At 60.1% G+C, this 26,590-nt stretch overlaps 3 protein-coding genes across 5 annotated transcripts; all 3 read left to right on the forward strand.

Annotated features, from left to right (window-relative positions):
• Nucleotides 1–953: 953 nt before the first annotated feature.
• SLC34A1 (solute carrier family 34 member 1) lies at nt 954–5,212 on the forward strand. Its single transcript, XM_041397693.1, has 13 exons — nt 954–1,089; nt 1,311–1,430; nt 1,580–1,762; nt 2,126–2,254; nt 2,332–2,475; nt 2,584–2,695; nt 2,786–2,981; nt 3,180–3,275; nt 3,388–3,487; nt 3,742–3,909; nt 4,064–4,180; nt 4,328–4,452; nt 4,558–5,212. The coding sequence occupies exons 2-13, from the start codon at nt 1,325–1,327 to the stop codon at nt 5,110–5,112; spliced, it is 2,031 nt and encodes a 676-aa protein (XP_041253627.1). The 5' UTR covers nt 954–1,089; nt 1,311–1,324; the 3' UTR covers nt 5,113–5,212.
• A 572-nt stretch (nt 5,213–5,784) lies between these two features.
• LOC121332523 (alpha-2C adrenergic receptor-like) lies at nt 5,785–9,068 on the forward strand. Its single transcript, XM_041398038.1, has one exon. It carries the CDS (start codon nt 6,037–6,039, stop codon nt 7,063–7,065), a length of 1,029 nt encoding a protein of 342 aa, XP_041253972.1. The 5' UTR covers nt 5,785–6,036; the 3' UTR covers nt 7,066–9,068.
• A 1,302-nt stretch (nt 9,069–10,370) lies between these two features.
• Nucleotides 10,371–26,071, forward strand: GRK6 (G protein-coupled receptor kinase 6). 3 transcript variants are annotated; one of them, XM_041397862.1, is made up of 16 exons: nt 10,371–10,471; nt 13,396–13,491; nt 15,948–16,060; nt 16,351–16,428; nt 16,617–16,717; nt 17,958–18,050; nt 18,333–18,396; nt 18,960–19,100; nt 19,760–19,950; nt 20,711–20,748; nt 20,879–20,968; nt 21,055–21,263; nt 22,367–22,504; nt 22,733–22,870; nt 23,010–23,144; nt 24,670–26,071. In XM_041397862.1, the coding sequence occupies exons 1-16, from the start codon at nt 10,420–10,422 to the stop codon at nt 24,718–24,720; spliced, it is 1,728 nt and encodes a 575-aa protein (XP_041253796.1). In that variant the 5' UTR covers nt 10,371–10,419; the 3' UTR covers nt 24,721–26,071. The 3 variants fall into 3 exon arrangements, with proteins under 3 accessions (XP_041253796.1, XP_041253797.1, XP_041253798.1); XM_041397863.1 differs by having other exon boundaries at nt 10,374–10,471; nt 23,919–26,071; XM_041397864.1 differs by having other exon boundaries at nt 10,374–10,471; nt 18,960–19,089; nt 19,806–19,950.
• The last annotated feature ends 519 nt before the right edge of the window (nt 26,072–26,590 follow it).

Consider the following 26,590-nt stretch of genomic DNA (forward strand, 5'->3'; position numbering starts at 1 on the left):
GCCCTGCAGAGGCAGGACATGTCCCCTGCTGTGCCAGCTCCCGGGCATTCAGCTCCATCAGCCTGTGACTCAGTGGAGGTGGCTCAGTGATGCTCCAGCAGGGGCACAGGTGTCCCCGGGCTGTCCCTGAGTGCCCTGGAGTACCCAAGGGATCTTCCCTTACATTTGCACCTGGCTCATCGTGGTGATGGGTGCTGGCAGTGCTTCATCCTGGGGAAATGGGGATTTGGCAACAGAACACCTCTTGTGCTCACTCCCACAGGCACAGGGCTGGAGGAGCCTTTGGCCACTGTCTCTGCCCTGGGCAGTTGTGGACATAAGCTTGCTGGGTGTCCTGTGGGTGGATGGAAACTTGGCTGGAGGTGTGTAAGGAGCAGGTAATGATAAACAGGGCTGAGGAGGTGGTGACGGCAGCGCTGGCCTCGCTCCTCTCCTGCTCACCCACCGCACATGCTGGGGAGATGTGGTGCCAGGGAGATGCAGGCTCTGCCCCACACAGCCCTCAGCACTGCTGGCTGCCCCACACCGAGCTGCTGGCACGGGCAGAGCCCGGCTGTGTGCCACCATCACCACCAGTGGCAGGACATGGAGATCACAGCAGTGTTGGCATCAGCCATCTCCAACACTCTGGAAGTGAGGACATTGTGCCCTGGGCAGAGCTGATCCCTCATGGCTGATGCTGTGATGGCACTGAGGTGAGCATGGCCTCACCTCTGGCTGGTGATACCCCAGCAGCACCAGCACCAACCCCTTCTCCTCCTCCTCTTCCTCTTGTGCAGTGGATGAACCACCTGGCACCAAATGTCGGAGAGCTGAGGCTCCTCCAGCATCACCTCTCGGGCACTGGGCTCCAGCAAGTGCCCTGGCCCGCAGCAGCCGCGGGATGTGGCGGGGGTTACCCATTAACTGCAGGAATTTCTGGGGAGGAGGTGAGCGGCGAGAGGAGGCGAGGGGCGACACGGGGCTCCTTAGACTTTGCTCTTGGCGTGTGTATAAAGGGCCGTGGTGCCCCACGGGCCACTTCGCTGGAGGGACGCGTGGATGTGGCATGTGGAAGTGGCACTGCCCTGAGTGCCCGGCCAGCCCCAGGTGAGCTGGGCCCCGGGCAGGAGCAGTCCCCTTCCTGCCTGCCCTGCCTGCCCTGCCTGCCCTTTGGGAGCTCGCTGGGGTGGCACAGCAGCAGCTGGCGGCCCAGGGGACCAACAGATGATGGGATGGTGCTCCTCAGTGGTGCCAGCGCTGCAGGGATCTGGGGGGACGTGGCAGCTGGTGCAGCACAGCTGTGGTGACACAAGGCCACCTCTGCTCAGCCTCAGCAGGAGCGATGCTGCCCTACCGGACGGAGAGCCCAGTCCTGCCCGGCCGCTGCCCGGTGCGGGGAGGAAGGGTTGTGCACGGGCCACAGTTCGCCTACTGCCCCAGCCCCCAAGGTAGGTGCCCCCAGCCCACCTCCTCCTCCTCCTCCTCTTCCTCCTCAGCTCTGCTTCTGGCCAGACCCTGCCCAGGCAGCGCTGGGCTCTCCTCCGCAGGGAGGTCCCTGCCAGGACAGGGCTGTAACGTGGCTGCCCTCTCTCCCCAGCCCTGCACCGGCTGCCGGGTGCCCACAGCTGCCCCTTCACGGTCAGCGCTGTGCCCTGCCCTGAGCATGGCTTCCCCTGCCCCGGCTCCCCGGGGCGCCGGCGCGAGGGCCGGGAGCGCTACGAGCTGGACGCGCTGTCCTGGCAGGGGCACCGGCTGGGCTTGGACGAGCTGCAGAGGCCAGGTGAGACCCCATGGGGGTGGGGGTCTCACAGCACCTGGGCTGGGGAACACCCCAGGGATCTGACAGAGGCACCTGGGGCACTTTGGGTGCCAGGACTGTGGGGTGCCAGGTTGGGAGGGGAGTGCTGGTGGAGAGACCCTCAATGTCCTGGGGTGACGTGGGAAGAGCTGAGGGACAATGGGACAGCTGGAACAAGGCACTCCAGGGTGGGAGGAGATGGAGGGGACCCTGGGAAAGGTGGCACAGCAAGGGACATGAGCCCTGTGCTGCCAGGAGCCATGAGAGTGGCATGAGGCTGTAGGAGCCTGGGGAGCCAGGGCCATGCCATAGCAGGAGTTTAACACTCTCTCTTGTCTTGCACAGAGCTCGGGTGCTGGGCCAGGGTCCAGTCCTTCTGTGTCTCCCTTCTAAAGGTGCCCCTGATGTTTGGGTTCCTGTACCTCTTCGTGTGCTCTCTGGACGTGCTCAGCTCTGCCTTCCAGCTGGCTGGAGGTAGTAGGGTGGCAGGGATGCCCGGGAACCTGGTGGCACTGGCAGTGCCAGCAGCCTGCGCTCACATTCCCTTACAGGTAAGGTGGCGGGGGACATCTTCAAGGACAACGCCATCCTCTCCAATCCAGTGGCTGGGCTGGTGGTGGGCATCCTGGTGACCGTGCTGGTGCAGAGCTCCTCCACCTCCACCTCCATCATCGTCAGCATGGTCTCCTCAGGGTGTGAGTGTGCCCATGAGGCTGCTGGGGACCTGAGGCTGAGGGAGAGGATGGCTGGATGGATCACCCTGAGCCAGCCTATGCAAGGCTAGCAGGTCTCTCTGTCCCCAGTGCTGGAGGTGCGCTCTGCCATCCCCATCATCATGGGCTCCAACATCGGCACCTCGGTCACCAACACCATCGTGGCCCTCATGCAGGCTGGTGATCGCAGCGAGTTCAAACGGTGAGAGCTGCGTGGCTCAGAGGACACTTCTGGGGCTGGGGGCTGCTCCTCAGGACCACCCACGCCAACGGGCTCCTTCATTCTGCACAGGGCCTTCGCTGGTGCCACGGTGCACGACTGCTTCAACTGGCTGTCCGTGCTGGTGCTGCTGCCCCTGGAGGTGGTGAGTGGGTACCTGCACCACGTCACCCGCCTGGTTGTGGCCACCTTCAACATCCGCAGCGGGAAAGATGCCCCTGACCTGCTGAAGATCATCACAGAGCCCTTCACCAAGCTCATCATCCAGGTCTCCTCAGCTGTTATGTATGCTAGTGTGGTATGCCCCAGGCTGGTGGTGATGTCCCCAGCACTGGTGTCCCTTTGATGGCAGTTGTATCCAAGTGTCCCCAGGCTGGCAGCAGTGTCCCCATGCCAGTGAAGATGTCCCCAGCCTGTGGGTGCTGTTAGCCCCCAGGTGCCCTCTCCAACACGTGTGTTGTTGCAGCTGGACAAGTCTGTGATCACGGGCATCGCGACAGGGGACGAGAGCCTGCGCAACCGGAGCCTCATCCGCGTCTGGTGTGGACCTGAAACCCCACAGGTGAGGGGCCCGTGGCCCTGCTGGGACCACCAAACACTCCCACAGACGGGTGGTGGGCAAGGACTGGTGGAGGACACTGTGGAGCCAGCTGTAGCCCACCTTCTCCCTGCAGATGGCCACTGTGGGGCTTGGGCCCCCCCCAAATTGCACGTCCCCCGGCCACTGCAGCACTAAGGGCATCGAGGTCCTTCACAACGTCACCAGGAAGAAGTGTGAGTGGGTGTGGAAGGCTTGGGCAGGGCTGGGGCACAGGGCATGGGGCTGGGGGTTGTATGTGTGATGGAGGGTGGGGCAAGGTGCAGGTGGGGCTGGGGGTTGTACGTGTGATGGAGAAGTGCTGCAGTCACGATGTGGGCCAGGGCTGGGAGGTGTTCTACTGGGCCAGGTGTGGGGCTGTCTGTGGGGGCAGGTTTGTGAGCGGGGCCAGGCCAGCCCCAGCCCCTTGTCCAGCGGTGCTGTGGGGCAGGTGAGCACCTCTTCACCGACACACCACTGCCTGACCTGGCCGTGGGGCTGGTGCTGCTGGCCGGGTCCCTTGTCGTGCTCTGCACCTGCCTCATCCTCCTGGTCAAACTCCTCAACTCCCTGCTCAAGGGGCAGGTGGCCAAAGCCATCCAGAAGGTCATCAACACTGGTGAGTAGGATGGGGACCGCATGCCACATGGCCACCCACGCCCATCTCCACCTGCCATCCTCAGACCTGTCCCTGGCTGCCCCTGACCCCCAGCCCTGACGTGGCCGTGGCCATGTCCCTGTTTGTGTCCATGCCCGTGGCCATGCCGTGGCAGACCTCCCACACCCGCTCAGCTGGCTCACCGGCTACTTCGCCATGGTGGTGGGTGCTGGGATGACCTTCGTGGTGCAGAGCAGCTCTGTCTTCACCTCGGCCATCACACCCCTGATTGGTGAGTCCCAGCCACTCCTCATCCCCTGCCGTATGCCATCCCCAGCCCTGTGGGTGCTAAAGCACTCGGAGGGACAAAAGGAGCTGTGCCTCCTTGGGAGAGCATGGGGATGGCACTGCCAGGAGTGACAGGGTGTCTCTCCCACAGGCCTGGGAGTGATCAGCATTGAGCGTGCCTACCCCCTGACCCTGGGCTCAAACATTGGCACCACCACCACTGCCATCCTGGCTGCGCTGGCCAGCCCGGGGGACAAGCTGGCCAGCTCCTTCCAGGTACAGTCAGCCTGGGGCCGTGGCTGGGCTGGATGGGGTCACGGGCCAGGGCAGGGGCTGGGGGATGCCCACGTGCCCGGCCTGATGGCGATGCCATCCTTGCAGATTGCTCTGTGCCACTTCTTCTTCAACATCTCGGGCATCCTGCTGTGGTACCCACTGCCCTTCACCCGCCTGCCCATCCGCATGGCCAAGGCGCTGGGCGAGCGCACGGCCAAGTACCGCTGGTTTGCCGTGCTCTACCTCATCATCTGCTTCCTCCTGCTGCCCTCCCTCATCTTCGGCATCTCCATGGCGGGCTGGCGGGCGCTGGTGGGGGTGGGCGCGCCCTTCCTCGGCCTCCTCTTCTTCGTGGGGCTGGTGAACGCGCTGCAGGCGCACAGCCCGGGGCGCCTGCCCAAGTGGCTGCAGACCTGGGACTTCCTCCCCGCCTGGATGCACTCGCTGCAGCCCCTGGACCGCGCCATCACCCAGGCCACGCTGTGCTGCACCGACCGCTGCCGCAGCCCCGAGGGCTGGGAGGAGCCCGAGGGCGCTCCCCGCGACAAGGCCAGGCTGGGGCTGGACAACCCTGCCCTCTCCTACCCCGAGGAGATGCCCAGCCCCACCACGCGGGTGGGTTCCCCTCGCCCGCTCCCGCACGGTGCCACACGGCTCTAGCGGGCAGTGCACAGCCGGGCTGCTGCTCCTGCAGCCGCTGGTGTCCACCGTTCCTGCTCAGCTGGTGTCTAATAAAGGGGGAGTGCTGATGTCCCTGTGCGTGTCTCTGGGTCCTCTCTCTGCAAACCCTGCTGTCACCGGTACCCCACACACCACCATTGCTCAGCCCAGCTGGTGCTGGGGACACACCAAGCACTCGGCTCGTGCTCTGGGGCACATGGTGATGATGCCACAGCTAAAACCCGAGCTCTGTAGATACCTGTACTGAGCTGTCACAGGCAGCATCTTCTTCCCCCTGCCCTGTCCCCAAAGGGCTGAGCTGGCAGGGTCCATGGTGCCCCACTGTGTGCCACAGCAGCACATCAGTGATCGAGGCACAGCACGGGACAGCCAAACAATGTCTGGGCTGCTGCAATGCTGCTGAGCTGGGATCAGCAGGATGATGACTCGGCACGGTTGGGCAGTGCCCCTGCAGCACCAGGCACCTTGGCACCTGTGGCTGGAGCCCTCCTCCCATGGTGACCCTGAAGGGACCCTTTAAGTGGCAATAAGAGCTTCTCCCACTGACCACAGATGTTTGGGTTCCTGCCAGTGATATCGGCCCACCCTTCCCTCCCTCCCTCCTTCCCTCCTTCCCTCCTTCCCGCCCGCCCTCTTCCAGACTGGGACCAGCAGAGCCAGCAGCGCGGCCGTGGGAGCCTCTCGGTGCTCCCAGCACCGCCACTGTTCTGCATGCCCAGCCAGGCAACCACTGGGCCAGGACGACCTCGCCACCAGACCGGGTCCGTGCAGGAGTGGTGGCAGCCGGGAGAACCCCCCGGGGACTCAGCGATGCTGGGACTGCGCCCGCAGCCGCTTCGGGACCGGTGAGCAGGGTGGGGGAAAGCTCCATGGGGCTTCATCTGCTTGAGGGGCCGGGCCAGCATGGAGCCAGCCAGCGCCCTTCCCAACACCTCCGGTAACGGCAGCGGCGCCGGCAGTGCCCCACATTCACCCGCAGCCACGGGGCTCATCCTGCTGGCAGCCCTGTCCGTCCTGCTGGCCACGCTGGTGGGCAACGCTCTGGTGGTGGTGGCCATCTCCACCAGCCGGGCTCTGCAAGCCCCACAGAACCTCTTCCTCGTGTCCCTGGCCTCGGCAGACATCCTGGTGGCCGTCCTCGTCCTGCCCTTCTCGCTGGCCAACGAGGTGATGGGCTACTGGTACTTTGGTGGGCTGTGGTGCAGCCTGTACCTGGCGCTGGACGTGCTGCTCTGCACCGCGTCCATCGGGCACCTCTGTGCCATCAGCCTCGACCGCTACTGGGCCGTCACACGGGCGGCGCGGCTCAACCTGCGCCGCAGCCCGCGGCGGGTGAAGGGCATGATCGGGGCGGTCTGGGCGGCGGCGGCCCTGGTGGCACTGCCACCGCTCCTGCGGCCGCGGCCGGGCGGGCGGGAGTGCCAGCTGAGCCAGGAGACCTGGTACGTGCTGGCCTCCTGCGCCGCCTCCTTCTTCGTCCCCTGCCTCGTCATGGTCGCCGTGTACTGCCGCATCTACCGCCTGACTGCCCGGAGGACGGCCGCCCTGCTCGCTGCCCGCTCCCCGCGCCCCGCCAGCGGCGATGGAAAGGTGTCGGGCGTTGGGATGCTGAGATGGCGCCGCCGGAGCCAGCACCAGAGCATGCTGCTGTGCCGCCGGCGGCTGGTGCGGGCGCGGGAGCGGCGCTTCACCGTCGTGCTGGCTGTGGTGATGGGCGCCTTCGTGCTGTGCTGGTTCCCCTTCTTCTTCACCTACAGCCTGGGGGCTCTCTGTGGGCAGGGCTGCCGTGTCTCCAAGCCCCTCTTCAACTTCTTCTTCTGGATCGGCTACTGCAACAGCAGCGTCAACCCGCTCATCTACACCCTCTTCAACCGGGACTTCCGTGCTGCCTTCCGCCGGCTCCTCGCCGTCCCCCACCGGCACCGCACTTAGGGACACATTGGGACACCAGGGACACGGCCCCCAGCCCTGCTCAGCGTTCACAGCACCTGGCCCCAGCACAGATCCTGGATGGCAGTGCCAGTGTGCAGCTCGAGGTGCTTCTGGAAATGCAGGATTGAATAAAACGAGACCAAATGCTGTGCCTGGGGCTGGTGTCTGCCTCCAGGGAGCCCAGAAAGAGGCACCAAGCGCCAGCACCTTTTGTCACCCACATCACCCCACACATGTGCCTTGTAGCAGTGGTGGTGACAACTTGCTGTGGCACCCACTCTCCAATGAATGTCTGTGTCCCCCAGCACTCTCTTGTGTAGGGGATGGACCCCATGTCTGCTGTGAGGAGACAAAACCCTCCCCGTGGCAGTGTCACCAGCACTGGGCTGAGCTGGCTGTGCCACCACAGCAGCCCTGTGCCTCTCTGTCCCCTCTGGGAACATGCCAGCTGTGCTGGGGGCTCTGTGAGGGCACACACGTACCCACGGTGGGGTACAAGGGCTGCTCAGGGACTGTACTGTGCTGCAGGAGGGAAAGGAGGAATGATATCCCAAAGCCAGAAAGGCTGTTCCCCCTTGGGAGAGTGTGAGAGATGGGATCGCATGGGAACAGGCTCCAGCACAGCCTGACGTGCAAGAGGCCACGCAGGCAGCTGTGGGGCGAAGACCCAGGGACAACCACATCCCCCTTGGGGGGCAGAAACCGCCCCACACCCCCCCTGCCTGGCTGCCTGCCTCGCTCTGCACAGACACCCAGAGGTCAGGGGCTGCTCCACTTCTTCAGCTTTGCTGCTCAAAATAGAAAATCTCAAAACATTGGACTTTCTCTGGGCTAAAAACAGCTGCTGGCGCCTGGGAGCTGGAGCTCAAGGAACACTGGCCCCTGCCAGCCCTCGCAGCCCCTGTCAGGGTGGGTGCAGCTCAGTGGGCTCTGGGGGGGCTGGATGGGGTGGGGGGCTGGATGGGGTGGGGGCACTGGCAGCAATGAGGAGCCCTGGGCCAGCACTGTGCCTGCTGGCCCCGTGTGGGGAGGCTCACGGAGTGAGCTTTGGAGTCAGCAGAGGTTCCCGGTGGGATGGGGCTGGGATGGGTGCCAGTGCTGACTCTCAGAGGGGTCTGGCCCCGGTGGCTGGAGCTGCACGGGCACTGCCCGCGGAAGGAGCTGCCCTATCTCTGCCACCCAGCTTCCCCTCCCTTCTCCTTCTACAACTAAACAACATTTTGCTTCTAAAAATACCTAGATGAGGGCAACTAGTGGGGACACGGCCAGGCCAGTTCTCCCAGGGGACACCAGCACCCCAGGGCCCCACAGTGCCCTGGCCACACACCCTGGTGCCAGCAGGGTGCCAGGCACTGTCCATCCTCCTGGGCATGAACACACAGCTCCCCTCCACAGAGCTAAAACGCAGAGTGGCAGCTCCTCCACCTGAGCTGCTGCTGGATCTGTCGGGGACATCAGGATCCTCTGGACACTGGTGCTGTCCACGAATCTTGTCAGTGATGGGAAAGGTGCTGCAGAATGCCAGGTGGGAGGAAACAGAAAACAGCAACCCAAGGGTTAATGCTGGAAATGGATGGGAGCAGAGTTATCTCATTTTAAGTTCAAAATAAACACGCTTTGGAAGGAAAGCAGCTCTAAAAGAGGAGCTCTCACACCATGAGCTCATCCCTCCAGGCAGCGACAGAGAGATTACCCCCAAGGTGTGGCAGGGCAAAGCATCCTCCTCCTGCTCCTAATCGCTGCAGATTCGTACCCTAAAGATGTGACATCTGATTTGCAGTGGATGCTGAAGAGCACAGCAGCCACAGGCAGAACTGACTGCACGCACAGCGAGTGCTTGGAGTAATTTCTGTTATTATCATCCTCAACCTGAGGACATGAACCCAAAATCTCTCCTGCCACTGACAGACACCAGGGGAGGTGTCGCCCTGATTTTGTAAGACTTTGTTAAGCCTTCTGATGTTTACATTCTTTCAACAAACTTTCCCACACACAGTTCTGTAAATAACCTGTTTTGCATTCTTTCATGGAGGTGGAGAGAATTGATGGACCCTTGGTCTGTCCAGTGGCATCGGAGAGGTGGCACTGTCACCCTCCAATCCACTGTCACCTTTGGAAAACTATAAATGTTGGAGTCAGAAAATAAAGGTTCTTCTTTTTTTGTTCCCCTCGAGAGCAGCAGTGTCTGTGTCATCATTTCGTGCCTTATCACAACAGGGAGGGACCTGCCCATCATCTGCTCCATGCCCATGCCAGCGGGAAGGAGACATCCCCCTGGATGGAGCAAGAGAACGAAGCCGTGGGAAGGCAGAGGTGACATCTGCGCTCCAAGACCGGGAGCAGCACAAAGTAGGGCACACACCACTCGGTTTAAGGAGATTTAGGAGTGGTTTTGTGGCCAGCAGAGGCAGGGAGACGGGCAGCTGACCCGAGGGGCTGACGGCTCATGGAGGGCTCTGCAGGGAAACCAGGCTTGCTGGGGATCTGGTGGGGAGATGTTCCCACAGCACAGCTCTTCTTCTGACATAACTCTGCTGTTCATTTTGGTGTAAGTTTAAAAAATGGCTTTTAGAGAGAAAACTTGGTGGAAAGAAACTGGCGGGAGATCAAACACCGTAACGGCACCGGAGCGGTCAGGGTCAGCTGCACTGGGGGATGACACAGCCCAAACCTCCACGGCAGCGGTGACCACGGAAACGGGGCACAGCACCGGAGCTTGGTCACCCACCCCCGGGACGGGACGGACCGAGACACCGGGGGAACACGCGTGGCTGCTGGACTTTATTGAGGCTGCGTGTTTGGGGAGGCTCTCCTAAACGCGAACTGGCTCTGCCAGGAGAGCACGGGACACCGCGGAGACAGCCCCGCCGAAGTCACCGGAACCGGGACATCCCCGGGACCGGGACTCCCGCTGGCCCCCGTCGTTCATTAATATCCAACCACTCGGCCCCACCCACCATAGACGAGCCTATCACAACTCGCTCGGCGGCTGAGTGGCAGCTCCACACCCAATCAGATGACGTGGGAGGCGGGGCTCCCCGTGTGGGCGTCCTTGACTCTCTGCCAATCGGTTCTCGGCTCCCTCTGAGTGACATCTCGCCCTCCAATCAGCGCCCGCCCCCTCGTCCCGGCAGCCCTTCGCCGATGGCTGCCGGATGACGTCACTACTCTGGCCCCGCCCCGCCCGCCGCACCTCGCGGGGCCAACTGGAGGGCGGTGGTGCCGCGGAGGGGGCGGGGCTTCCTGAGAGGGCGGGCCAATGGGAACACGGCGCGGGAGGAGCGAGGGCAGGCATTGGCCGGGCGGGGCGCGGGGGGCGGGGCGCGGGCGGGAGGCGGCGGCGCCCGCGGGCCCATGGAGCTGGAGAACATCGTCGCCAACACCGTCCTGCTCAAGGCCCGCGAAGGTGAGCGGCGCCGGGGCTGGCGGGGCGGCAGGCCCGGGCTGCGCGCCCCGGTGGTGCCGCCCCGGGGCTCGGCCGGGGCGGTCCCTCCCGGGGCACCGCGGCCTTGGCGGGGAGCGGGGAGGTGGCGGCGCGGGCTGGGCGCAGGCATTCGGCTCCCCGTGCCCGGTGCTGTGCTCGCTCCGGGGGTGCTGAGCTCCGTCCCGGGCGGCCTCGCTGGCTCCCCGGTGCGGCTCGCCCCGGCTGCGTCCCGCCGTGCCCGCCCCAGGGGCTGCTCCGGCTCCTCCGGCACGGGGCACGGGCAGCTTTGGGTGCCGTAGGAGGGGAAAAAAAAAAGTTGATTTCAGTCCGGTAAACTGCTGCTTCCCACACACGGGCCGATCCCGAAACTGCGGCGGGGAGCCCCACCCGTCCGCCGCCTTCACACCAGCCCCGGGCCCGTCCGCGGGGCTCCCGGGGCTCCCGGGGCTCTGCGGGCCCGCAGCGCTCCCGCTGCCCCAGGGCCACCCTGGATTCAGCCCCGTGTGGGATGCAGCCTGGCTGTGCTGAGGATGCCGGGGAGAAGCCTCGGGAGGGGATGGGAAGTCTCACGCTGGTCCTTTGCACAGAAGATCCGCTTCAGCCAGGCATCCATGAGTTCATTAAATCACAAATGTGGTGGGGAAGCACAGTCCCCGCTGCCCCGTGGGTGCAGCTGGCCAGACCGAGCCATCCTGGAGCCTGAGAGACCAGCTGAAATCCAGTTAGAGGCCTTTGGAGATTAGATTTGCGGGAGCAAAAAGCAGCGAAATTAAATTTGCACAGAAACATTTCCAAGCTGCTTGAAAACCAGGCTAAGTGTAAGTACTCCTGGCACAGTGACCGTGGTGGCCCGTGACGTTCGGGTTCATAATGGCAAGGTTTGGTTCAAAACCAAGCAGCAGGGTTTGTGACCTCCAGGCAGGAGGCCCAGCCTCGCACGGAGTGACCCGGGGACTGGCTCCAGTTGTGCCCTTGGGGAATGGAGTTTTGGCACTGATGCAGCACGAGGTGCTGGACGGCTGCTGCTCCTGGTGCTCCGCTGGTGCCTCTCCCTTGGCAGCAGCGGGCAGAAGCAGCCCGGTGTCACACTTGTGCCAGGGGGTTCTTGGGCTGTGAGAGCCACACGTGTCCATGCTGCCTGTCCGTGGCTCTCCCACCTGTGGCTGAGTGGCCGTGGTGGCCACTGGGGTAAGCTCAGACAGCTTTTGTGACAGGACAGAGCTGCTTTGCAGGACAGAACCAACAGGGCTGGGTTCTTAGCTCCAGCCCAGCCTATTTGGAGCTTCCTAGGTTGGTGTGGGAGTGCAGAGCTGAGCTGGAATATGCTATGGGGCTGCTGACCACCACCTTCAGCTGCTCCACAGCACGACCATGCCCTGTGTTTGGTCTGGCCCAGGGAAGGCGAAGGATCCTTGTCCCCCTTGCCTTGACAGAGGGACAACATCCATCCCCCAGCTCTCATCCATCACCCAGCCCTGAAGCTTGCTCCTGGTGATCTCTGGGTGGAGGCAGCCCGCCCCTTGCCCCATCCCCAAGCCAGGGGTGCTGGGAGGTTGCTGTGCAGGAGCCCAGCTCCCCGTGGGACTGTCGGCAGTGCTGGGAGGGCGGGGGAGAAGGGCGCTGGAACCTCCTTTCAAAGCAAACAACTCAAGGAAATGCAACCTCCGGGTGCTGTGGGGCTTTGCTCTGCCTTTCCTTGAGCTCTCTTGGGGTGAGGATGGCCTGTCCTCCCCTGCCCTCTTTTCGCTGCCCCCATCCGCTTCATTGTGGCTGACAAGAAGGTGTCTGCGCCGCTGGTTTCTTCCAGCCCCGCTCACCCTTGAGTCACTTCCTTCCTGAGTTTGTACAATCGTGCAGCCCAGCTGCTGCTGCGGGGCAGATGCAGTGCAGGGACCCGGGGCTGGCACTGCGAGAGGCTGAGCAGGATGGCCCCATCCCCTGGTTCTCCATGCGGGGCTTCCTGCGGTGCTGGATGCCAGGGGGCTGTGCCCAGGGTTTGGGGCTGAGCTGCATCTGCAGTGGAGGAAAGTGTTACGAGAGTGTTTCTCAAGAGCTGATAAATTGTGTTCAACCCCTGTGTGATTTCAGAAGGCCGGGCCTTGGGCCCAACTCTTGGCCCGACCGCTTTGGCAGGGTGATTTAATGAATTTCCAAAGAGAGGTGGGAAATTGTGTGTGTTGGCACTGGGAAAGCAGTCCCTGGAGGTTGGCTGATCCCAGAAATCGGTACTTAGTGCTTGCTATGATGTAAATTTTTTGGTCTATCTAGAAGCTTTCCCACCCTTTCCTACAGCACTGGGCATTTACTCCAGCAGTCGAAGCTGGAGCAATACCTGGTTCTTGGATCTGGATTTTCTGAGGCTGGCTTATCTCTGGAGAAAGGTGGGAGTGTCCCCACTTCAGAGGTGGGAAACTGAAGCGATGAGCCCCAGGCAATGTAGCGAGTTGTCTGTGGAGGCAGGATTAGAGCAGGAATTCCTGTCTCCCAGCTTCATGTCCTCCATGTGAGAGCCCCTCCCTGGAGTAAGCAATCAGTCTGGAATGAGTAGGTGGCATTACTGCAGCAGGAAGAGTTTCACACCAAGCGAGGCATGGCCTGGAGGGGTGATTAGTTATGCAGAGGTGCTGGGGACGGGCCTGAGAGCAAAGAACTGCTGTGGCTGTGGACACTCCTGTCCCTGGTGGGATTCTGCCATCATAAAGGTCTTCAGGTTCTTGCTTGGGATTTGTTCAGCAGCCAGAGGTTGGTCTGTCCATTTCCAGTCGAGGCTCCAACACTTTGGTCCCACCAGGAGATGGTGTTACCACGTCGGTCTTGTTTTCCTTGACTGGACTTAGAGGCAAGGCTAGGTGCAGTCAGACACCTTTGCTTCCTGACTCATGGTATTGATTTTGTGTGCCCTGCAGGTGGTGGAGGAAACAGGAAAGGCAAGAGCAAGAAATGGCGCCAGATGCTGCAGTTCCCCCACATCAGCCTCTGCGAGGACCTTCGGCAAACCCTGGGTGAGATGCGGGGCTTGGTGGGAGTTGTGCGCCCCAAGCTGAGTGTCAGGGACATAGAGCAGGGCAAATCCCAGCCAGGATTACTTGGAGTTCAGAGTGTAGGGAAGAAATAATGGGTAGGTAAGTGGCTGATGATGTAGCCACACACCTGCAAGGCTGTGATGAGCTTCACTTGGGGAATATCACCTTGTGTGTGCAGACAGACCTGCTCCATGCTGCAGGGTGTTGGAGTGTCACTCTGGGGTGCCTTTGCAAAAACAACAAAGGTCTGTTCTCTGTTCTCCCTGGCTGGATTCAGCTCAGCTCCACGGGCCTCAGCTTCTAACATTCAAGCAGTAGCTCTTCCCAGGCAAACTGGGTTCTTGCTGTGTGGAGTGGATGAGAACTGGCATTGAGCAGGGCTTGGCCTGTCATTTTCATTCTGTACTTTGTACTCTTCATGGTTTTAATGTTGTTTGTGCAGCAGGCTTGGTCTTGAGATCATGTGAAATTGTTTTGGGGCACAGAGGGTGCAAGTGCTTTGCTTCCTGGGAAGAGGAGAGCTTGTTTAAGTTTTCAGTCCGAATTCATTTGCCAGCTGGAGAGTGGCACAACACTGGCCTTGTTTCAGAACAGGTGTCACTGAAATGAATGGGTTTGGGAGGTTTCTGCAGCTCAAATTCCCAATTCTGTCCTGCCCAGGTTTTCCAGTTCTGGCAGTCCTTTGGGCCCCATGGAAGTGTAGGACTTGGAGAACCTCAACGTCACTCATCCACACTGTAACCCTCAAGTTCACAGTGCAGGCTGTCCCCACCTCCCTCTGCCACACAACCCGTGCACCATCTCTCGGGGCTGGCTTCACAGCCAGAGTGACTGTTTGGTGACCCCAGCCTTGGATTTGCTGCTGGCTGCCTCTCTGGAGCAAGTCTGAGAGCTGAACAGGACTCAGGCTTGGGCTCTCCTTGCAGCTCCCATCTTGACCATCCAAACCCCTTGGACTTGCAACGCCCTCAGCAGAGCTTTCCCTCAGCTTTTGTCCACCCTGTGCCTGCAGCCACCCTTCCTGTGGCTGTCATGGTGTTTTCCAGCACTGAACTTCACCCGTTTGCCAGCGGTGAGTGCTGGTGGTCTCTGTGCCTGCTGCTCTGCTATCCAGGACAGTGACCTTGTGAAAATTTGGGAAGCAAGTCCCTTTCAGCCACTGGCTGTCACCACCCGTGTCTCACTTCCTCTGGTGAGAGGCACGTGAGCACTGCTCTGACCCAGGTGGCAGCAGTTTCTCTTGGTTTTCCCGTGGGAGAGATGACCCCATTCCTTGTGCTTGGGCACTCTTTGGCTGGGGTGTCTTTCTTTTCACCTCATAGCTTGCTGGAAAGGCATTTCTTTCCTATTCCAGTGTCTTGGCAGGACTGTGGGCACAGTGGGCTGGTTGCCCATTGAAGAATTAAGCTTTTTGTGCCCTAACCACAGGGAGTAACCTCGTGTGAGCCTGGGCAGCGACCAGGGCAGCTGAAAGCTTCTGATCTCGCCGACAGCAAATTCTGGTCCTCCCCAGCTGAAGGGAACTCCTTCCCCTGCAGACACAAGGAAACCGGCTGGTGCGGCGGAGCTGGTGAGGCCACCTCCTCCCCCACCACAGCCCGCCTGGCTCTGCACTCTCCTGCACCCTCAGGAAGCTGCAGCTTCCTCGGGAGAAACTGCTGCACAGGGAGGGGAAGGCTGGGAGTGCCCCGTGCTGGGATCCCCTGGGTGGCTGCACATCTGCTCTGCAGGCAGCCCGCAGCCCTCGGTGGCAGTGGCTGTCACAGAAATGTGTTCTGGCCTGGGATCAGACGTCTCGTGAGTGGAAGAAAGCAGAGAACTGGAAGTGCTCTGGATAGTCAAAGGCGTTCAGAGTTCATAGAGGGGTAGGAGGAATCTGCAAGAGTTGATGTACGAGCAAGTGGCTGTCCTGTGGAGAGGGGAGTTCTGACTGCTGTGTGTACATCAGCGAGGCATGTGTGGGAATGGTGCCTCCCATTTTGATGCTGCTGCTTCCAGCAGGGCCTTTGGGAACACAAGTGGTTTGAAGGAGTCATCAGAACAACTCTTGGCCTGGAAGATCTCCCTTGAGATAAGCTTGGTGTGCTCCTCATGTTCCAAGGAAAGTTGTGTGTCTGGAGTAGTTGGTCGATCTCTGTGGAGAGAGAAGAAAGCCTTTATGCAAACAGCTGTTGTGGAGGTCCTTTGCTAGGAACAAGAGGTTCAGGCTGAACAGAGCAGCAGGTCAATCCTCTTTCAGGGAAGAGCATCTTCCACAGGGGAATGTAAAACCTCAGCAATGTCCCTTGTCCCACTGGGTGCGCTTCACTCTCCTGGAGTCTCAGCCTGGTGGCACCTGTCAGCAGCCCAGCTGAGGAGTCCCAGTGCCCCCAGTGCTGCCTGGGCTGGGACTGCTCCTTTGGGATGTGGTGGGGTGACCTTCTCCTCGTTTGCAGAGCGGGACTACCACAGCCTGTGCGAGAAGCAGCCCATTGGGCACATGCTCTTCCGGCAGTTCTGCGAGACGCGCCCCGAGCTCTCACGCTGCGTCAAGTTCCTGGATGCTGTGGTAAGAGCAAAGCTCATCAGGATTCACTGGGGGAGGCAGGGATGTTCCTGACACCCTGGGCATGAACTGGTTGGCTGGGTGCTCCAGCAGGTACTTCTGGGCAATAGGGTTTTCCTGTAGGAGAAACCTGTGAGTCGGAGCCCGGGTAGGGCTGGGCCTTTGCTTAGGGAGATGTTTGCTGGAGATCTGGTTTTCAAGGAAAGCATGGGAAACTTTGGGCAGAGGGTGTTGCTGCTCAGTAGCAGGGCAGGGTTTCTGGCTGGAACTGCCCCTCACACTGCTCTCTCCAGGCAGGGTACGAAGTGGCTCCAGATGAGAAGAGGAAGGAATGTGGGCAGCACCTGATTGAAAAGTACTTGAAGCCAAACGTGAGTAAAAGGGTTGTGTTTGGTGCCTGCAAGGGTAGAACAGTTGGAAAGCCAACAGCTGACATTGCTCATGTCCTGCCATAGCCAACACACCACCTCACAAGCTGCCACACTGCTTTACCCACTGACCCTAGAGCAGGACCCTTGTGCTCTGCTCCCTGTGTCTGACTCCATCCCTTTGTCCCCAGAGTGAGGACCACGTGCCTGAAGTTCCCTCACAACTGGTGGATGCCTGTTGTGAGAGGCTGGAGCAGGAACCTTCCAAGGAGCTCTTCAAGGAATGCACTAAGTAAGTTGGAGGGCTGGGCTGTGCCTGCAGGTCACACATGGCAGGTCACATCATGGGGATGATCTGCAGCTGACTCACCTTGTCCCCCGTGGTCCCTTCCTCTGGGAGAGTGAGAGCTGGTGCTGAGGCTGGGGCCTGGGGAGTTCTGGGCCAGCAGTTTGCAGCCCAGCTCCAGGAAAGCAAGCACAAGAATATCTTGTGCTCTGGGAGCCATGAACTTCTGCAGAAACCTGTGTCAGTCCTCCCAGCTGGAGTTGCCATTTGGGAAGACCCTGTACCAATGCTATTCCCAGTGTTGTGCCAGGACTTTTTAGGGTCGTGCTGAGCCGAGCCCACAGCTGCAGTGTGTGCCAGCTGTCCTGTCCTGTCCTGCTGCAGCAGTGGCTGTTGTGGCTGGGTTACTCTGGCTGTTGCTGCAGGGGTCTAAGGTCACCTCTGTTCCCATGGCAGAAGCAGTGGCCGCGGTCCCGGCTCCGCGTGTGAAGCGGAAGCTCTTGGGCAAGCCGGGCTTGCAGCCTCACCCCTCCCTGCACAGTAGCTGGAGTGTGTTGCCTAACTGAGTGCAGGGCTGTGGCAACACATTTGCTGCAGTCTTCTGGGGAGCGTTAGCTCCGTGTGTGGTAACCAGCGTCGTGTCTGAATGCAGAGCCTCCGGGCTGGGCCCTGCCTGCACTTGGCAGGCTCTGAAAGGGGAGAGCCCATCCGCTTCTCCTTGATGCGTGCTTCCAGTCTAGACACTGTGTCTAAGGCTCCTCACTCTGCTGGGCAGCCCTGGCACTGCTCTCCAAGGCAGTTAGCTCGTTGGAGCAGGATCCCCTGTGGCCTTTTGTGCTGGATATTCATCTGATAGTGAACAGCTCAGCGCCTGGTGCTGAATGTTGGTAGCAGCTGATTACAGCCTGTGTGCAGGTTTGCCCTGTGAGCAGAGGGGCAATTGCAGAGTCCCATTGTCCCCCTTTGTCCTGCAGCCCTGGCTGATGCCAGGAGGCCACAATTAGCAGTGCCAGCAGGGTCCCAAGGCGCTGCATTTGTCACAGTGGTACCTCCAACGCACCTTCCCTTTGCATCAGGCTTAGCATGGAGCCAGGCTCTCTGGGCCAGGGCTGTGTGGGTGATTCAGCACCAGGCTGGGTGAGAGATGGCAAAGCCTTTTGGGGTGTTCACCTCCTCTTTCCTGGGGCTGCTGGCTTTTTCCAGGGCTGTGAGCAGCTCTCAGGAACCTGGCTCTGCTCTCTCCTAGGCTTATCCACGACTACCTGAGCGTGGCTCCCTTTGCTGACTACCTCGACAGCTTGTACTTCAACCGCTTCCTGCAGTGGAAATGGCTGGAAAGGTAACGCTCCCCTCACCTCAGGGAAACCTGCACCCTCCTCACACAGCCTGCCCAGGGGTCCCTGGTGCTCCTTCCCATCTGGGCCCTGGCAGGAGCTGAGAGCCTGGCCTTTGCTGTCCCTCAGGGCCCTTTACTGGCACCAGCAGCAGCCCCAGCCTTGCTTGCCTCATGGGGAGGCAAGGCTGGGTTGAGCAGGGGTTTGGAGTGAGCCACAGTCTGTCAGGCCAGGGCATGGAGCTCTCTCATTGCTCACATGTCACTCTGGTTTCCTTTCCCTCACAGGCAGCCGGTGACCAAAAACACTTTCCGCCAGTACCGTGTGCTGGGTAAGGGCGGTTTTGGGGAGGTGAGTAACCACTGTTTCCTCTGCATGCAGGGTACCAGGCAGCCCCTATTGCCTGCTGCCAGAGGCAGACCTGGGTTGGCCATCCAGCACCTGGAGGCAGGTGCTGCTGGCTGTGGGGGCTCTGTGCTGGGCTGTGTTTTGGGCCTTGTGTGACCTGCCAGCTCTCCCTGAGAGGCAGGAGCTCACCTCTGTCCAGGTGCTGGAGGTGTGGGAGGTGCTGTGTGGGGTTGGTAGCACGAGCCCTGTGGTGCCTGCTAACTGGGCAGAGTCAGGTCAGTTCCCTGTGTCTCAACAGGGCAAACTGCACTACTGAACACTTCCTGCAAGGCTTCCTTCTGTTTATGGAGAGGCCTTCTGTCTTCCTAGGTACCAGCCATGGTGCTGCTAAAGGTGTTTGAGGCATCAGAGTTGGCTCCTGCTTCTCTGTACCACCTGGAGCTGTCACTGTGTCTTTGCTTTGACAGTGGGCTTATTTGCCTTCCTGTGCCTCTTTCTGAGAGCAGAACCCAGACCCCCACTCTGAAATGGCAGTGGGAGGGTGCTGAGGCTTGTCCTCCCTCCAGGTGTGTGCCTGCCAAGTGCGTGCCACGGGGAAGATGTATGCCTGCAAGAAACTGGAGAAGAAACGGATCAAAAAGAGGAAGGGAGAAGCCATGGCCCTGAATGAGAAACAGATCCTGGAAAAAGTGAACAGTAGGTTTGTAGTAAGTACATAGGAATTGCTCTCACTTCGCTGCGATGCTGGATTCTTCCTCCAACCAGCCAGCCTGGCACCTCTGTGCTCCTCACCTGGTGTGGAGAGGCAGGAGCAGGCTCTGCTCATGGTGCAAGGTCCTAATGGCTGCACATCTCTCACAAGGCTGGGGTCTGGCAGGACCTTTCCTGCCTCCACAACATGCTGTAAATGCCCCCAGAGTCAACCCCAAACACCCATCTGGTGTTACAGGTGCCTTTGTGACTTTTGGGGCACAAGTAAACAGTGAGAACTGTCTCTCCAGACAGTGGTCTGGGGAGAAGCCCAGCCCTGAGCTGTGTGATTGGGAGGTGTGGAAAAGCCTGAGCCTCCCTTTGCAGAGGGTTCATCAGATGCTGCCCCAGTGTTGCTGTTGAGTGCTGCCTGCCCGTGGCGGGAAGCAGCTTTGGCTTGGGGAAAGTGTCCTCCCTGTCTGAGGAAAGCTGGGGGTGTGCTGGGACTGCTGGGTACTGCCATGTCCTCCCTGGGCTCACACAGTTCCTCCTCTGCTGGCAAAGGCCCAGCCCTGAGCCTGTGAGTGGCTGCTTGGGTGGCAAAGTGTCCGTGGGAGTGTGGGCACCTCCCTCTTCCAGCTGTGTCTTCTAACAGCCTTTCTGCCCTGAATTGCAGGTGAGCTTAGCCTATGCATATGAAACTAAAGATGCTCTCTGCCTAGTGCTGACCCTCATGAATGGAGGGGACCTCAAGTTCCATATCTACCACATGGGAGAGGCTGGTTTTGAGGAGCCCCGGGCAGCCTTCTATGCTGCTGAGATCTGCTGCGGCCTGGAGGACTTGCACCAGGAGAGGATAGTGTACAGGTGCGTGCTGCCTGCTCCCTGCTGGGAGAGCTTGTAGGGCCTGCAGCAGCAAGAGGGTTCCTGCTGCTCTTACCAGCCCAGCTGGGTCTGTCTGCTCAACAAAATAAGCTCAGGCTTGAAAGCAGCACAGAGCTGAGTGAGAGGAATCAGGAACAGAAAGCTGATCTTGTGGGAGAAAGGGAGACCTTAGCTTGGCTTCCTTGTGCTGGTAAATGGTCGCCAAGAACAGGATGTGATCATGCTGTGCATGTCTCAGGGCAGGCACTGAGCTCCCTGGGCAGTATTGACACTAGAACAAAGGAGGGTAGGCTGCCCCAGCGTGCTCAAGAGCTGGGGAGGAGGGAAAACAAGTGGATTGACTGTACTCACAGGGGTGTGATGCAGTGTTAGGATAGCATGGCTAAACACTGGCCAGGAAGTCCCTTCTGGTCCTTCCTTGCCCTGGGGCACGATAAGCAGAGAAGCCTCTGCTCCTTCTCACTTGTGTGGCCTGCTCCATACTGAGTTCTGCACCTGCAAAGAGGGAACCATCCTCAGGCTCAGTGCAGAGGGTTGAAGGTTGTTGTGTTCTCTGCCAAGGAGGGGAGAGCTTGCAGGGTCAGCTGTGGGACAGAGGGTGAGGGGAAGGTTATCTGTGTGCCCAAGGCAGGGGGCATTGCATCCTAAGGTTGCTTATCTGTGACTTGTTGAGATGTGGCTGTTGCTTGTGTCCTTTGCTTTGACAACAAGCTTCTTGCTAATCAAGTCCCTTCCATCCTAGGGACCTGAAGCCAGAGAACATATTACTGGATGACCACGGTGAGTGCAGGGTCAAGAGGGGCTGTGAGTTTCTTCTTACTCTGCTTGAACCAGGGTTACCCTGTGTTTTTGGCAGCTTCTGACACTGCCCCCGACTTTCTCCTGTTAACTTGTCCCCTCCTCTATGCAGGTCACATCCGTATCTCAGACCTGGGACTGGCTGTGCATGTGCCAGAGGGCCAAACAATCAAGGGCCGGGTGGGGACAGTTGGCTACATGGGTAAGTGACCCTGCTTTAAGCAAAAAACGATTAAAAAGGTGTGCTCTCCCTGCCCTCACACATCCCTCACCCCCGCTCCTCCGCAGCTCCGGAGGTGGTGAAGAACGAGCGCTACACGTTCAGCCCGGACTGGTGGGCTCTGGGCTGCCTGGTGTACGAGATGATCGAGGGCCAGTCCCCCTTCCAGCAGCGCAAGAAGAAGATCAAGCGGGAGGAGGTGGAGCGCCTGGTGAAGGAAGTGCAGGAGGAGTACTCGGAGAAGTTCTCGCCCTGCGCCCGCTCCCTCTGCACCATGGTATGGCTGTGCAGCCCTGTCCCTTCCCTCTGTGCAGCCCTGTCCCTTCTCTCTGCGCCATGGTATGGCTGTGCAGCCCTGTCCCTTCCCTCTGTGCAGCCCTGTCCCTTCTCTCTGCGCCATGGTATGGCTGTGCAGCCCTGTCCCTTCCCTCTGTGCAGCCCTGTCCCTTCTCTCTGCGCCATGGTATGGCTGTGCAGCCCTGTCCCTTCCCTCTGTGCAGCCCTGTCCCTTCTCTCTGCGCCATGGTATGGCTGTGCAGCCCTGTCCCTTCCCTCTGTGCAGCCCTGTCCCTTCTCTCTGCGCCATGGTATGGCTGTGCAGCCCTGTCCCTTCCCTCTGTGCAGCCCTGTCCCTTCTCTCTGCGCCATGGTATGGCTGTGCAGCCCTGTCCCTTCCCTCTGTGCAGCCCTGTCCCTTCTCTCTGCGCCATGGTATGGCTGTGCAGCCCTGTCCCTTCCCTCTGTGCAGCCCTGTCCCTTCTCTCTGCGCCATGGTATGGCTGTGCAGCCCTGTCCCTTCCCTCTGTGCAGCCCTGTCCCTTCTCTCTGCGCCATGGTATGGCTGTGCAGCCCTGTCCCTTCCCTCTGTGCAGCCCTGTCCCTTCTCTCTGCGCCATGGTATGGCTGTGCAGCCCTGTCCCTTCCCTCTGTGCAGCCCTGTCCCTTCTCTCTGCGCCATGGTATGGCTGTGCAGCCCTGTCCCTTCCCTCTGTGCAGCCCTGTCCCTTCTCTCTGCGCCATGGTATGGCTGTGCAGCCCTGTCCCTTCCCTCTGTGCAGCCCTGTCCCTTCTCTCTGCGCCATGGTATGGCTGTGCAGCCCTGTCCCTTCACTCTGCACCTTGGTATGGCTGTGCAGCCCTGTCCCTTCACTCCCACCACTCCTGTGCATGCAGCAGCAGAACACCAGGGCTGCTCCCTGCAGAGGTGACAGCCAGCTTCCTTTGTTTCTGATAAGGCAGCACAGGAGGATTCAAAGTGCCTTCATTCCTTGCCCAGCTGCCTGGCAGGCCTGTGCTCTCCCTAGAACACACTGCAGGAGCCAGGGCTGCTCCTGCACAGAGCACCCCTCACCGTGGACATTGATTTCCTCTGTGTCACAGCTCCTGTGCAAAGACCCCTTGGAGCGCCTGGGGTGCCGAGGAGCTGGGGCCAAGGAAGTGAAGGAACACCCTCTCTTCAAGCACCTCAACTTCAGGAGGCTGGAAGCAGGCATGCTGGACCCTCCCTTCAAGCCAGATGTAAGTGCCCATCTGTTCCTGACCTTTTCAGTCACTGGTGCTGTCAAGGGAAGAGGGAGCCCTGGCATGGGGAGATGGGGCCCATCCCCTTCCCTGGGCCTGGCAGAACAGGGGTCCAGTGTGCTCTGGGCTGCAGGGAAAGGTGGCCTTGGCTTAGCCATGAGCAGCAGTTGGAGGTGATGGCATCAAGGTGGAGCCTGGCATTAGAGCAATCTTTGTGCTGCATAGCCCCAGGCCATCTACTGCAAGGATGTGCTGGACATCGAGCAGTTCTCCACGGTGAAAGGGGTGGAGCTGGAGCCCACAGACAACGACTTCTACCAGAAGTTTGCTACAGGAAGTGTGCCCATTCCTTGGCAGAACGAGGTGGGTCTTTGCTCCTGCTTGTGCCCACCATGGCTGAGGGCAGTGTCCCTGTGCTGTCCCTGCTGCACTCGTGCTCTGCTGGGCCCTCGGTGATGGGCTCCATGTGACAGTTGCTGCAGCCTTCATTTCCCTCTTCCAGATGATCGAGACAGAGTGTTTTAAGGAGCTGAATGTCTTTAGCACAGATGGCACAGTGCCCCCAGACCTGGACTGGAAAGGGCAGCCTTCTCCACAGCCCAAAAAAGGCTTACTCCAGCGCTTGTTCAGCAGACAGGTAAGGGTTTGCGCAGCGTTTCCTCCTCAGCCAGTCTCCCAGCAGCAGTGATCCTGCTCCTGCCTGTGCCAGGCAGGTCTGGCAGGGAGGTGGGCACGAGAGGGCAGCGAGCAGTCTCTGGTGGGTGGCCAGACCCTAGAGCTTTCAGGGGCACCCATGCAAGGCTGCAGGGAGCCAGCCCTTTCCTGGCTGGCACACCCCGTGCTGGAGGAGTTCAGGGGGCTGGAAAGGAGTGTCCTGGCTAAACATGCTGGAATCACCCAGGCAGAGGGATGCTGAAGACTATAAAATACTTAATCATCTCCATTCTGACATGAATAATACTATCCCTGAACAAGTTGTTGCTCTTGGAATGGGCTCCTCAGAGCACTTCTGCCAGATCTTGAGCCAGGCAGAGAGCAGCTCTTTTGAAGGATGAGCAGAAGAGAAACATCTTGCAGCTGCTGTGGGCTTGCTTGTCTGCCTGTTTCCTCTGTCCAGGACAGTCTTTGCCTTCTTTCCAGGCCTGGCAAAGCCTGGGCTGCTGCCTCTCAGCAGCTGTGTGCAGCTGTAGGACTCCAGCATGGTTGGCTCTGAACCCACTCAGCCACCTGGTGCTGACTCCTGCTCCTTGGCAAGCTCTGAGTTGTGCTTTGCAGTTCAGTGGGCTGCCCTAGCCAGAGCCAGCTCTGGGGATACCCAGCCCTTCCCGAGGCAGCCAGGACCTGCCAGAGGATGGGCAGCTGTTTGTAGAAGGGGTTGAGCTGTGATTTCCCACGTGTTTTCTCTTTCCAGAGGTGAGCAGTCACTCCTGGCTGCTCTGCTCAGGGAAATACCCGGTGGCCCACGGACATGGCAAGATCTGGGAAAGAGGAGTGTTATCCTTCAGTGCCTATTCCCTTCCCCTGGCAGAGCACAACCTGCTTGTTGTTCTAACTGCCCCCTGAGCCACTAATCCAGCATCCCTGCTCTTGCTGCCTTTGTGGGGGAGGCCTTGCCCTCAGCTTGAGCCAGAGTTGCCCCTGCACTGCTGCTGCTGGGAGTTCTGCTCCCAGGGGGCTCGGGGAAGTTTCCTTCACTCCTCTCCGGATGTCCGGGACACACAGAAGGGTTGAGAAACTGTGAAGGGTTTGGCATTGCCCCGTGCTCAGACTCCCATTTCAGCAAAAAGGGCTTCAGCTGCTCTCGTGGCCAGCTGAGCCCTGAGCGGGGCCGAGCGTCTGTGCTGGCACTGAGCTTGTGTCCCTGGGTGGCTGCAGTCCATGGAGCCCAGCTTCCCCACAGCTTCTGAGCTAGCCAGCTGTGTGCTCACCAGTCTGTCTGCCAGGGGCTGAACCTCCAGATGCAGCTGGACTGTTCTCTGCAGTCTGGGGGTCCCCTCCTGCCCCTTGCCTCCATGTAACTCTCCTGCACACGGGCTGGGAGGGAACCTGGCCCGTCCCTACCAGAGGGCAGCTGTGGGCTGGGTTGTGTGACCGTGCTCACCCTCTGCTTGCTGTGCTCCTCTCTCCCTCCCTCCTCCCTCTCCTTGCCCTTCTGACTTCAGGACTGTTGTGGAAACTGCAGCGACAGCGAGGAAGAGCCCACCCGGCTGTAGAGCACAGCTTGTTCTCCAGCCCCTGGGACCCCCTTGCCTCTCCCGAGTGCCCAGCCTGAAGGACACGGTCGCAGTGGCCCCACGAGGTGGATTTGTTTACAGTTTTATACGTCTGTATGTGAAGACTGTGAGGATGATTCCAAGGCTGGCAGCCGCACACGACTCGGGTTGAGGTGCCTCTGACCATGGGCAAGCCCTGGGACAAACCCGGACGCTTCCAGATCTGCCACTTGGGATGGTGCTGGTGCTGCTGCCGCTCCTGTCCCGGGCCCAGGGTGGGAGGGAGAGAGGGATGGTGCCAGCGTGGGCCGAGGCCAGGCTGGAGCAGCTCTGCTGACACATTCCACGGTGCCGAAGCGGCACCGCAGGTTTGATGTATATTTATATATGTCGGTCTGTACATATCACATGTTGGTTTTTAGTCTATGGGTGGGGGCCTGCACTGCCCCCACCCTGTCACAGGCACAAATGTCCTCCTATGGGAGGAGTGACGTTCCCAGCTTTGTTCCAGGGAGTCCTGGACAGAGGCCTTCTGTGCCTTGAGGTGTCTAAATCATCTTTCCTGGACCTTTCTGGCCGTGCTGAGGTGTCCTGGCTCCAGCGGAGTCCATTGCTCAGCCCCGAGGCACAGGAAAGTGCTGTGCCATCGCGTCCCGGCAGCAGAGCGTCACTGCCTTGTCCTCGTGTCCCTGTCTGCTGGAGCCTGCTGCCTCCTGCCTCGTCTCACACGTGCTGCCAGCTCCAGTGAGCTGATCCCGAGCCCCTCTGCAGACCGCTGGCACAGCTGGACACAGCCACTGTGGGCACCTGCTGCTGCTGTGGCCAAAGGGTTGGTCTGATCCTGGCACACTGCAGAGTGGAGTTGCACCAGCTCTGGACCTGTGCATTCCAGAGGCGTGGCCGTCCCCAGGCCCAGCTCAGTGGTGGAGGAGCAGACACATGAAGGACCCTGCTCTCGGGGAGCAAAGCTGTGATAAAGGGAATGTTCCTTCCTGGGGTTCATGTGAAGCTGTGACCCAAAAGTGAGCTGGGACCAGCTTAGTGTGTGTCCCCAGGAGTTCTGGGGAGCCAGCACAGCTCCTGCACCCACGGGCAAGAGCCCTCTGTGGGGAGCAGCGTGGGGATCAGCCCACCTCCATTCAGCTTGTCCTGTCCCCTCTTGTGTACACCTGTCCCAGCTGTGTCCTGAGCAATAACTTGTCCCTTCTGTGTGTGTGTGTGTGTGTGCACACGTGTGTGCGTGTGCTGCTGCCTCTGCTCATTCTGAGCCAGGCCCCCCAGGGGGGCTGAGCACCTACTTGGACCTGTGGTATCATTTGCTTGCCTTGCACTAAAGTTGGAGAGTATTTAAATTTTTAACCTTTTGTTAAGTGTAAATATTTGCTGTGCCTTGTGTTGCTCTCATGTCATGGGGGGCTTGCTCTGGGTTGGTGGCTGTAAGAAGGGGAGTGAGGACCTCATTTCTGGGCTGCCATGGGCTCTGCTGGTGCTCCTGACCTGCAGGGAAGGGCTGGGGTTGCTCTCCAGGGCAAAAAGGGTGATGCTGGCTGAGCCCTGAGTATCACAGATGACCCCAAGTGTCTTTGCTGCATATTTTCAGTCAGTGTCAGGGCACGACAGGTATGAGAGTCAGTGTCAGGGCACGACAGGTATGAGGCTTGTGCTGTTGGGATGCTGTGCTCCCCTCTGGGCCATGTCCATCCCCAGCACAGCCCCTCCTGGGCTGTCCCAGGTGTGCTGTGAGGCCAGGACAGAGTCCTGCTGCCCTCTGGTCACGGTGAATTACTACTTCAGGGGGGCCTCCACGAATGGGAACCTTATGGCAGCACAGAGTGCTGCTCCTTAGCCCAAAGAACAGCCTCTCCAAGGG

Source organism: Onychostruthus taczanowskii, unplaced genomic scaffold (assembly GCF_017590055.1).
Source record: "Onychostruthus taczanowskii isolate IOZ18803 unplaced genomic scaffold, ASM1759005v1 scaffold14, whole genome shotgun sequence".
Lineage (NCBI taxonomy): Eukaryota > Metazoa > Chordata > Aves > Passeriformes > Passeridae > Onychostruthus > Onychostruthus taczanowskii.